This window comes from Panthera onca, chromosome B1 (genome assembly GCF_046562875.1).
Source record: "Panthera onca isolate mPanOnc1 chromosome B1, mPanOnc1 haplotype 2, whole genome shotgun sequence".
Classification (NCBI taxonomy): Eukaryota; Metazoa; Chordata; class Mammalia; order Carnivora; family Felidae; genus Panthera; species Panthera onca.
Genome location: NC_138342.1, coordinates 5,684,253 through 5,696,493, shown reverse-complemented (window position 1 = coordinate 5,696,493; position 12,241 = coordinate 5,684,253). Strand labels below are relative to the sequence as shown.

At 49.2% G+C, this 12,241-nt stretch overlaps 1 protein-coding gene across 5 annotated transcripts in view; it reads left to right on the top strand.

Annotated features, from left to right (window-relative positions):
• Positions 1-12,241, top strand: part of STK32B (serine/threonine kinase 32B) — a 397,346-nt gene that overhangs the window by 256,118 nt on the left and 128,987 nt on the right. For all 5 annotated transcript variants that reach the window (XM_060655452.3, XM_060655455.3, XM_078446274.2 and 2 more), the window contains one exon: positions 8,540-8,713. In XM_060655452.3, the coding sequence (XP_060511435.1) occupies positions 8,540-8,713 (174 nt within the window). The remainder of the gene's footprint in view (positions 1-8,539; positions 8,714-12,241) is intronic.

The window sequence follows — 12,241 nt, the reverse complement described above, 5'->3', positions numbered from 1 at the left end:
CATGAACCACGAGTTGATAGAGCTGAAAGGAGAAGCAAAAAATACCCACAATTTTCGGCGGGGACTTGGACATTCATTCCTAGGTAGAAAGTCAGTGAAGATATAAGAACTGAAACACTATCAATCATTTAGCACGTGACTGACATTTACAGATCATTTAACAGTAGGATATGCGTCTTTTCCAAGGGCCCATGGATCATTCATACAGGTATACCAATTCCTGGGCCGCAGAAGGAACCTTGACAAATTTTAAGAAATGAAATGACAAAGCGTGTTCTCCACCCATGACAGAAACAAAGTAAAATCAGTAACAGAAAGACAGCAAGCAAAGATCCAAATCCTGAGAAGTTAAGCACAAACCTCTAATGATTCTTGGGTCAAAGAAGAAGGCTTAAAAGAAATAAAGATACATATGTGTATGAAAATGAAAATACAACATATTAAAATTTGTGGAATCCATCTACGACAGGGATGGCAGTGTCAATAGCTCTAAATGCTTGCATTAGAAGAGGGGAAAGGTCTCAAATTAATCATCTAGTGTTGATCTCAAAAAAAAAAAAAAAAACAACTTAAAAACAAAGAGAAAAATAAACCCAAAGCAAGCAGAGGAAGGAAATAATCAAGAGTGGAATCAATGAAATTGAAAATAGGAGAGCCATAGGGGGAAAAAAAAAAAAAAACAATGGAACAGTCAGCTGGTTCTTCAAAAAATAATTAAAAAGACTGATAAGCCTCTGGCGAGACTGACATATATAAGCTGAGGGAAGAGACAAGGTACGAACATCAGAAATAAAACACAGGCGATCACTGCAGATCTCGCAGCCGGGAAGAGGAGAGTTAGAAGTACTGGGAGCAATTTCATACTCATACATTGGACAGCGTAGAAGAAATGGACCAATTCTTCAAACCCCACAAAGTACCAAAACCGAACCCAGAAAAAAAATTAACCCCATAATCCTGTAACGAGGAAATAAATTGAATTCATAATTTAAAAGCTCCTGAAAACAAAGTCCCCTGCCCAGATGGTTTCACTGGAGAATTCTATTAAATATTTAAGGCATTAGCAACAATTTTTTATGCGGTCTCTTCCAGAAAATGGAAGAGAAGTAAATGCGTCCCAGTTCATTTGATGAAGCTTGTATTCCTCTGACGCCCAAAGCAGATAAGGACAGTACAGTAAGAGAATGCTGCAGACCATTTGTGAATACAAATGTATATGGGAAGCCCCCCACGGTGTGAATTACCATAATTCACTTCCCATTCTTTTCCTCAATGCCCCTTTTAAAAAAAAATGCAGGTTATACATTTCTTTTGGAACTCCCCCGAGGGAGAGGTTTGGGTTCTGCTCTGCTCTGTGCTCGCTCGCACTGGGGAGGCCAGGGCTACCTGCTCTCGGCTTGTCCGGGTGCTAGCACACGTACTTCTCCATTGTTCCACAGTTTTCCTCTCTATCTCTTCCATCAGTCTTGCTTTGTTAGCCACTGGCAAACCTTGAGAATCATGCGGGATACAAATGACATGAAATGAAATAAAATTCATCCAGCTACAGCAACAGTGTTCTGCATTTACACAGGTAGACACGCGGTATGGTCTGCAAAGCTCTGATGCTTCGCGGCAGCTGGTAGGAAACCTGGGCTTCCCTTCACCTTTGCATGGTCCTAGGAGTCCTCCTGCCCCAAACGGCCTGGACCTGGGGAGCCGGATGGGGTTTGAGAGTGTCCCCTTGCTGCCACTTGGCCCGCAGGGGGCAGGTGGAAGCCAACCAGCAACACTGGCTTCTGGGAAGGGGACAGGGACAGAATCAGCTTGATGTGGAGAACAATGGGGGCCAGGATGTATGAATGGCTTGAGCTCTTGTGTGGCTCAATTCAAATTTTTTTTTAAAAAAAAAAGGTTATTGTGGATGTTATTAAAGACTTCTGTGTATCAAGCACAATTCAGATTTGATAAGCTCCTTGTTATGTGTACAGAATGAGCGGACGGAAGGCCCAGCATCCCGTTATTGGATTCCTGAGCCTAAGACGGTATTTTTAGCTCTTCTCTTGCTGCACATTCAATCGCTGAGAATCACCGGCAGTGAGCGTGGTCGGCGAGCCCTCCTCCCTGTCTGCTCCCCCTTGGAGATTGGACTGCACAGGAAATGGTCTGAGAGATGCTCAGCTCCTTGTCCTGGCAGGTGCCACACAACAAGGACGCAGGAGGTAAATGTCAGAGACACGCAACTTGTCCCGGCCGCTAGGGCTTCCAGAAGACCAACCCACAGGGCGTCTCCCGGCTTGGCCCCTTTAACCCAGGGAAGAAAAGTAGGGAAAAGCGTGTGTTTTATTTATTGATTTATTGATTTTTAATTTTTTTAATGTTTATTTATTTCTGAGGCAGAGAGAGACAGAGCATGAGTGGGGGAGGGTCAGAGAGAGAGGGAGACACAGAATCAGAAGCAGGCTCCAGGCTCTGAGCTGGCAGCACAAAGCCCGATGCGGGGCTTGAACTCACAAACCGTGAGATCATGACCCGAGCCGAAGTCGGTCACTCAACCGACTGAGCCACCCAGGCGCCCCGAAAAGCGTGTGTTTTAAATGGCTGAGTGGCACCATGGTGCTGGGGCACTAAGAAAGGTTTATGACTTCCTGCCCTTTCCTTCCCATGCCTCCCCTGCCACCGACAACACGTGGTCGGCTGGTGGCCTCCTGGCGCCAAGTACGAGCAAGGTTAGCTGAAACAAGAGGAGGGGGTGCCTGGGGGGCTCAGTCAGTGGAGCATCCGACTTCGGCTCAGGTCATGATCTCGCGGTTCATGAGTTTGAGCCCCACATCGGGCTCTGTGCAGACAGCTCGGAGCCTGGAGCCTGCTCCAGATTCTGTGTCTCCCTTTCTCTACCCACCCCTCCCTCGCTCCCTCTCTCTCTCTCTTCCTCTCTCAAAAATAAATAAGCGTTAAAAAAAAGAAAGAAACAAGGAGGAGCTGGGCCAGGTGTTCCCACTCGGGTTTCCCCCTGGACACAGCAACTCTCGTATGCACTCATGTGTCTTCTCACCATGGTTAACGTGGCTGACCTTCAGTGCACAAGCTTCCCGACACCGGTTCTAGAGGACCCGACGTGCTATTGAAGAAGGGGCGTCACCCAGCTGGGGACAGGTCAGCCTCTCTTGGCCTTGGCTTCCTCTGTTGGAAAAATGAGGGGCGTAATGCCCACCTTGCATGGTTAAATGGGGTGAGGGCTGAGGGATGATGGGAGGTCCGTGGAGAGCACCCTTCCTTCCCACCTGAGTTTGGGACCACTCAAGAGACGCCCTGGGGCTCAGGCATGTGGAAGTGAAAGTATCAGCTTTGTTGCAGACACAGTTGATTGAAGAACTTGGCTTTCGCTCTGCACCCAAAGGCTTGCTAACACTTTGGCTTTGAAATGGAATCACCCTAAGGATACGGGGTCACCTTGCAAGCCCCCTCTCCATTGGCCAGGTCTCTGGCCATTACAGGGAGCATACCGAGTGTAAACCCTCTGTGGGAAGACTCAGAAGCCCGGCGGGAACCCAGAAGGAGCCGAGCTGAGCCCACTGGCAGCTGCTTCCCAACAGCTCACCAGACGGTTCACTTCTGCTCCCTGCACAAGAGTGAGGCTTTGGAGGGGGACTGGGAGAGTCGCTCTCAGGCCAGTGGGAGGTCCTGGTCTCTGTGAGGAGGGGGGAGGCCAGAGCAAAGGAGGCTCCGATAAGCAATGACTTCGACCCAATGCAGAGCCCAGCACCCAGCAGAGATTTGCCTCTAGTCATCCCTCCACCTTCCCTGTCTCCTTCCGTGCTGCCTTCCCCCTCGCCCCAGCCTCCTGTGGAGGAAGTACCAGATTAACTTAACATGCCACCCAGGCCACGGGTACTCTGTTTGTGACCCATTCATTCCGAGTGTATGATGCTCTGGGCAATGTGCTAAACGCAGGGGGACAGTGTCAAACAGGCCTGATCCCTGTGCACGGAGATGGCTGGCTGGTGGGGAGAAGAGACCAGGAGAGAGAGGGTCCCCGAGCCACGAGGAAAGTGCTGCCAGAGCCTCAGGCAGGGATTCTAGATTCTGGAGATGGGTTGTGTTAGTTCAGTTCCCAGCTCTTCCATTTCCTGGGGAAATGTTCTTTAACCTCCCTGAGCCTCCATGTCCAGGTCTGTCCAGGATGGCTCCTGCTAGTACCTACCTCAAAGGGCTGTTGGGAGAATAAAATGAATTAACACGCATAAAGCACGTAGAACGGTACCTGGCCCGTGGTAGGCGCCTTATCAGTGCTATTATAGGGCACCAAGGACCAAAAGGAGTGTCCCCCAACTCAGTCTTCCAGGGTTAGGGAGGAGGGCTTCTAAGAACAGGAGCATGAATCTAAACCATGGTTTCTCAACCACAGCACTGTGGACATTTGGGGCCAGGCCATTCTTTGTGTGAGGGGCCACCCTGTGCCTTGGAGAAGGCTTAGCAGCATCCTCGGCCCCTACCCACTAGATGCCAGTAGCACTCCTCCCAGTTGTGACAACCCAAAGCATCTCCAGATGTTGTTCTATGCCCCAGGGGAGCAGCGTGGCCCCTGGTTGGGAACCACTGCTCCGCACTGAGAAGAGAAGGGTGGACGAGAGCAGAGAGGTGGTGGCAGGGACCATATTGAGCTCCTTGGGAACGCGGGAGCGCGGGGTCCACGTCCAGGGTGAATCTGGACCCGCAGCAGTGGGTTGATCCAGGGCACTAGTCATGGCCATGACATCAAATCCCAGCCCCCTTCTGATGACCCCACACTCAGGCGAGCCATCGAGGGCGACCTCTTCCACGGACTCCCAGCTTCTGGCACCGGGCTGATGCGTGAGAGAAGCCTTCTGAGGATTCGTGGATGCGTGGGCCATCCCACACTTGGGACGCGGTCCCTGAGGGCATTCACCGGGTGTCTCCTCTAAATGTATCCTTCGGTTAAGAAAGCTCCTCCGTGAGCATGACACCAGACCACCTCTCTTTTCTCCCTGTGGTGCTGCTTTTACAGACTCGGACTTTGATGCCTTCAGTGTCTCTTGAACATCGTACAAAAAAATCCCTGTTAAGCGTGTTACTCTGTAGAGGTACTTCATGCAGATCGTTGTTTGCCACATTACAAAATGCCATCGTTGTAAGAATCTAGTGGGAGAAAGTTCCTTCTGGCTTCATACCAGGAATAATCATGCTTTTCCTAAACAACTGATTCCTTGTTTCCACGTTGACCCTGGATCATAAGGCTGATCGTGTTTCTCTGCTTGCCGGAAAGGTTAGACACACATTTATGGCCTGTTTGGGGCCAACACACGAGCTCGCTGACCATGAATTGGGGTATTTTTGCCTGCTTACAGTTTCTTGAATCCCTTTTTTATTCTTTGACCCGATCTATGGCTTACTTACTTTTAATTTTGTTAAGCGATATGTATTTTGCAAGTAACCTTTAAAGCTTTTTGGAGCAAGATTGGAAATTAAGGAACAAATTTTTTTTAAACCAGACACAGGGTTCTGCGTGCTGGTATATTTCCGCATCCAAGCCAAAACGGGTGCCTTCCAAACTCCTGAACTTCTTTGATGTTGGAAGGAGAGCCTAATTGATTTCTCCATGGCTCAGGGTTACCAGGATAGAGTGCAGGTTTCTCATTTGTGATCTCCATTTCCATGACAATGTGCAGCATTATCGTGAGAACATACTTATCATTCCAGCCCAAGAGGAGGCAAAAGGAAGCATTGCACAAAGCTGCAGAGATAAATTAAAGGTCATTGTCTGTTCTCCAATAACAGTGCTGAGTCTCCTTGGGGATGTAGAGTCCATGGCCCAGGGCAAAAACTGGATCTGTGGTGAGAGAAAGCCACAACAACCTGAGTTATTGCTTAAATTTCTGTTCTCTTCGCATGTTGGATTTCCTCTTAAAATTCACTCCGGTCTGCAAGTTTCTTTCCTAGAAATTCACGTTGCCCCTCCAAAGAGTTCTGACGGAATATCGAATGAGATGCCCTTTGACAGTTTAGCTGTGAACAAGGGTGCAGAACTCAACTGGTTATTCATGTGATGTTTCAATAGTCCTTCAACTCTCAGAATACAAATTGGGCATCTGTAGGAGGCATTTAGAGCTAATTCCTGTGGTTCCTTTTTGAGCATCTGAACCCTCCTCTCCAGTAGCAAATACACAGAGAGATGTACCAGCTGACTCTTTGGGTTCCAAATGACAGAAAGACCATGTCAAGTAGCTTAGGTCAGAAGGCGCGTCATTGTGCGTGGTAAGTGTAAGGTTCAGGCTTCTGTCCAGGCTGGAGCCAGCATCTCCAACAAGGCTCCTGTGTTTAGCCCTCACCCTGTTTGACCCTCTGCCGCTTCCCGCTGCAGGTGGGTTGTACCCCCATTTGGGGCAAGAGGGTTTCACAGCGTCTAGCCTGGCAAGCCCAGAGGAGAAGGCTTTTATTTCATCCGTCCCAGGGAGCACCCCAAGGGGTCCTGATGAACTGACACCAGCAGCCAGGGGACGTGTGTCTATACCTCCTAGTCAGCCCGGGCCATAGATCTGCTCATCTCTTCGCTGAAGGGGAGGAGCGGGAGTCATCAGACCGCGCCAACAGGAGCCCCTGAGGTGAGAGGGAGAATCCCCAGCGAACCCGAAGTGTGGGCATGACAGGCATTTTGAGACCAGAGTTTCCACAAACTAGCGATGCTTTTCACAGACGCTTCTTGAATGGAGACAAAGAGCCCCACTTCATCGTAGAGTCCGGTATTACCATGATGCCAAATCTGGGCCAGCACAGCGGCAGGTAGGAAAACGTGGACTAGTGCTATCGGAACACTATGCAAAATCCTAAATGAGATATTGGCCGCTTGAATCCAGGAAACACACCCTGGTTGGGGGAGCACAGTGCGTGCGTCACAGCACCACCTAGTGGTGTGTGGTTGTAAATGCGCTGGGGAGAGACTGGGTCTGGGGTTCGTGTGCCCTTCTTCTTGTTGACTCGCTGGGTCCCTTCTTCCCTCTGGGCCCCAGTTTCCTCTTCTGTCGAACGAGGGGAAGAGGCTGGATGGCCCAGGTCTAATCTCCGAGGGTCTGAGTCAAAGGTCTAAGCCCCCATGAAAACAGTCTGTCATTCTGTGGTTATATCTCAGGATTCCCTTAACTTCCCACGGTTCTGTATGGAATGTGGAAACATTTTACAAGGGTGAGATTCCTCTCTCGAGGTTTGAACACCATCCTGAGGTTCTATATATTGGCTCTTTAGTCCCGAGGAAGCCTGAATGCATTTTGTAAAAACGAATTGAGTAATGTGTCATTCTCTGTTGCTGAAACAAGCAAACGGACAACCCCCGCCCCCCCCCCCCCCCGAAAAACTCCCAAGCTGCCGGTCGCTGCTGGCTGTCCCTGGTTGCTCAGCCAGGGCCGTTGGCTGGAGCTCCTGTTTTCCTTCTCGTGGCCTCTCCGTGGGGCTTGGGCTCTGGCCGGGTCCTGGAAGGCAGTTCGAGTAGAAACTGCTGGTTCCCTTCAGGCCTGGACGCAGACTTGCCAGAACATCGCTGCATTCAGTGGGCGCAGAACCAGGCTCCGTGTGGGGAGTCGCGTGTGGTGGGAGGGAAGAGAGGGACGTCGGGGAGGGGGGTGCAGCTTTGGAGAGCACCTACCTCAGGTCCCAAAAACACCTAGTTAAAGCAGGTACTAAAGACAAAGTAATGTATACACTGGACTATTACTCAGCCATTAAAAAAAAAAAAAATGAAGTCCTGCCATTTGCAACAACATGGATGGATCTAGAAAGTATTATGCTAAGTGAAATTACTCAGTCAGGGAAAGACCAGTACCATATGATTTCACTCCGAGGTGGAATTTAAGAAACAAAGCAAACAAGCAAAGGAAGGAAAAAAAAAAAAAGAGGGAGAGAGACAGACCGAGAAACAGACTCTTAACTGTAGAGAACGAGCTTACGGTCACCAGAGAGCAGGTGGGGGGGGGGGGGGCTCGGGGAGATGGGGCTGGGGATTAAGGAGGGCACTTTGTTGTGATGAGTACCTGGTGTATGAAGTGTTGAATCACTAGGTTGGACACCTGAAGCTGACACTACACTGTATATTAATCAACCGGAATTTAAATAAAAACTTTAAAAATCTTCTACTCTGTTTTTAAAGTTTATTGATTTATTCTGAGAGAGACAAGAGAGAGTGCTCAAGCAGGGCAGGGAGAGAGAGGGAGACAGAGAATCCGAAGCAGGCTCCAGGCTCCGAGCCGTCAGCACAGAGCCCAACGCGGGGCTCGAGCCCACGAACCACGAGATCGTGACCTGAGCCGAAGTCGGATGCCCAACCGACTGAACCCCCCCAGGGGCCCCTAAAACATCTTAAAACTTAAAGTCACGGGTTGATGTCTGGCATTGGTTAAAATGCCATTTGTCTGCGAGAGCCCTGTGACTTTGGTGACACCAGTGCCTCTCTCTGAGCCTCAGGTGACGCTTCTGTAAAACGGGGGCATCGGTCCGGAGGACGTTGGAGCACCTCTGTCCCCTAACCTGCTCTGTCCCTCTGTGCTCCTAGGTACTCCTTCCAGGACGAGGAGGACATGTTCATGGTGGTGGACCTGCTCCTGGGCGGAGATCTGCGTTACCACCTGCAGCAGAACGTCCACTTCACGGAGGGGGCGGTGAAGCTGTACATCTGCGAGCTGGCGCTGGCCCTGGAGTATCTGCAGAGGTTCCACATCATCCACAGGTGCCTGGGCTGCCGGAGGGGTGCCTGGGGGCCACGGCCCGCTGGGAGGCCGGGCGGGGCATTTCCTCACCGACGTCTGTCCGAAGGGGCAGCAGGTGGAGCTCAGGAACATCAGAACAGCCTCTTCCTGCCCTTACATCCTCTACAGTCGGCCCGCTCCCTTGTCACCTGCGTCCGAGGCCACCACCCTGCCACAGAGAGACGCGGCTGATGGTTGGCCTTTGCTTCTCCGTTGCAGCGTGACTTCAGGAGGCTGGAATGTTCTGGCCCCCCAGTCTCACGTTAGAAAGGTCATGTGGCATTAGTTGGGAGTCTGAGGGAATCTACTGTCTTCCTTTCCATACGTGAAATTGGTGCTGTGCCGCGGGGAGGATTTCTTTCTCCTGGGAACGCCTCGGGGCTGGCCCTGGGCTCTGGTTATAAGCTCTGGGTTTCTGCTCCTTGCTCAAAACCCTTGCTTCCCCCTGCCCGGGCACAGCTCTGCCACTCCAAGCAGGCCGGCAAAGCAAGTTTGTCTGCAGAGGCAGGAGGCCAGCCAGAGGCTTCCAAAAGTGATGGTGTCACAAGCAAAGTCTTCTCGCTCTTTCCAGAGGAGGGGGCTGGCGTGAGCGGCTCCAGATTTGTTCACCTTGGGTCTTGCGCTGTGCCTCACTGCTCTTCTTATGACATATGTGATTTTGGAAGACATGGCAAAGAAAGACTTGACCTTCTAGGTAAAAATGGTAGATTAAACATGTACACACACATACACACACAAACACATCTACAGTTTGTTCCTCCTGGAACTCCGGTAAAACGGCAGCAAGAAGATTCGATAAATGACAAACTCACAAAGATGGGGAAGACTAAAGAGGAGACTAGAGAAAAACATGGCGGGGGGAGGTTCTGAAAGAAAACGGAGAGTGGTGGATGATTAGTGTCCAAGAACGTAAATTCCAGGTTGTCACTGGGGACAGCCGAGCGCCCATGGACGCTGACGAGTGCTCCCTAGGGGCAGGGACTGACAGTCATCAGTATATATGGAAGGAAGAAGGGAAGTAAAAAGGAGGCTAAAGTAAGGTGAACTGTTTGAAAGCCTTTTAGGAAGTATTGAGAACCCAGAGCTGCTTGTCCATTGTGAATAACTCGATGGCTGAGGAATCGTCTGAGTAATTTTGCCCAAGCAGACAAATAATGTTTGCTCCCTAAAGATGCAAAAATTAGCGAGGGTTTGCACTGAAGTACACCAAGCTTACTTGAGTTAGGACATTGTATTGAAAAGAGTGTATCGGGAGACCTGGTGGCTCAGGCGGTTGAGCGTGTGGCTCTTGATTTCAGCTCAGGTCACGATCTCGCCCTTGGTGAGTTCAAGCCCTGCGTCAGGCTGTGTGCTTGACAACGCGGAGCCTGCTTGGGATTCTATGTTTCCCTCTCTCTCTGCCCACCCCCACTCGTGCTCTCTCTGTCTCTCCAAATAAATAAATAAGCTTAGAAGGAAAGAGTATACCAACCAGATGCTAAAATACACAACCTCTCCCCATGCCAGCTGGGCTCCAAGAGTGGCATGTTCAGACCTTCCTCCAGGCAGGAAACTGTGATTTCAGTGAGGGGTGATCCAAGAGCAAAGACACCTGACTTCACAGCTTCCCCACCACCACTTAGCACGTAGTTCACAGCCAACAAGCCCCACTCATTTGTCGTAAGCTGCCAACTAGGTAACCGATGACCAAGGGTTATAAGACATGTGGAAATCTCCTGGCACAAACAGTGAGGTCCAAACAATGAAATGGGAAGAGGAAAAACAGATCTTGGAATAAATAGACACCATGCAAGGAGGAGAAAATAGCAAAATAACCGTGATCAGTATTTCCAGAGGGATAAAAAGATTTTTGCAATTATGTAATAAGAAATGTGTATATAGTAAGAAATCCATAATAAGAATCACCATGTTTATTTAAAATTTGGAAGACATTGGAGCTCTTCTAAATTAAAAACATGACAGTGGAAATGAAAACCTCGAAAGATGTGTTAGAAGACAAAGTTGACATCTGTCACACAGTAATATAGAAAGATAAATAGAAAATACGAGAGGGGCACCTGGGTGGCTCAGTTGGTTAAGTGTCTGACTTCGGCTCAGGTTATAATCTCACAGTTTGTGAGTTCAGGTCCCACGTCGGGCTCTGTGCTGACAGCTCGGAGCCTGGAGCCTGCTTGGGATTCTGTGTCTCCCTCTCTCTGCCCCTCCCCTTCTCTCTCTCTCTCTCTCTCTCTCTGTCTCTCTCAAAAATAAATAAACATAAAAAAATTTAAAAAAATAGAAAAGAAAATACAAGAGGAAATAGAATAAAATGAGGCAACCGTCTGGTAATCCTAACCTCAGATGAGAGAGAGACAAGAGAGAAAACATAGTGGGAGAAATGATCAATGAAATAATTATTGAATATCTCTTGGACCTGAAAGAGCCGAGTTTCCAGATTGAAAGATGCCCATCAGGACAAACCCCAGGTCCCATAAGCTTCCACAGATGAACAGCAGGCTATAAAGGCTGAGGAATCAGACGTGTTTGGGGTTTATCAGGGGCTAGAAGGCAGCGGACACATGCTCTCAATCAAGTGTGAGGGTGTACATTTCCAGAAGTTCAGGGTCTCCAAAAAACGTACCTTACATTCCCTTTTTCTCAAGGAACTATCAGAAAAAGAGGTGGACTCCACCAAAATAAAGGAATAAATCAGGAAGGGGGAAGGAACGGAAAATGTGTGGCTCCAGCAGAGGAGAGAGGCATAGGGAGTCTCCAGGATGGTGATAAAGGGAGGTCCCAGGATGTCGGTTGTGCCCACGGTGTAGACCCTGACCAGTGCTGACTGGAGTGGATCGAAATACCCTGGGGCAGGGTTCTCCAGGAATCATGGGCTGGTGGGATTCCTGATGCCTCTGGATGCCTTGAGAGGAACTTATTTAGTTGGTGAAGCATCTGAAGTTGAATAAATGAGAAGTTTAGGAAAAAGCTCAACAATACATAAAAGACAGTTATTAACTCTAGGGAATGGAGGCATTGTACACGATGTTGTCTGTGTGCAGCATAGCTTATTACATGAATTCGCTCCATACAATCATAATCAGTGCAGCCCTGAAGGTCAGTCTAACCAGAAATACAAAACTCCACTGGGGAATGGTTGGAGGGGAAGATGACCGTGTCTTCTGGGGGCCGGGAGGATGGGGGGGGGAAGAGTGTTACATCCTCATTTTCCACAGTGGGAGGCCAATAGATGGAGCCTGAAATGCAAAAGGTATCTATTATTTAGAGAAAAGGAGCTATGTCTACCAAAATTATCACCTGGACAAGATGGATGGATGGATGGATGGATGGAGAGAGAGAGATGGGGAGAAAGTGATAGGGGTTGTTTCTATATTAGAACACTTGCAGAACCACTGATTCCTTGGATTATTTGCATCCCTAATTTTGATACAAATGGCTAACGTCACACAATGAACAAGATCAGGAAAGAGGAAGAAGTTACGATAGTAGTCGTACGTAGTCGTAAAGGGGTT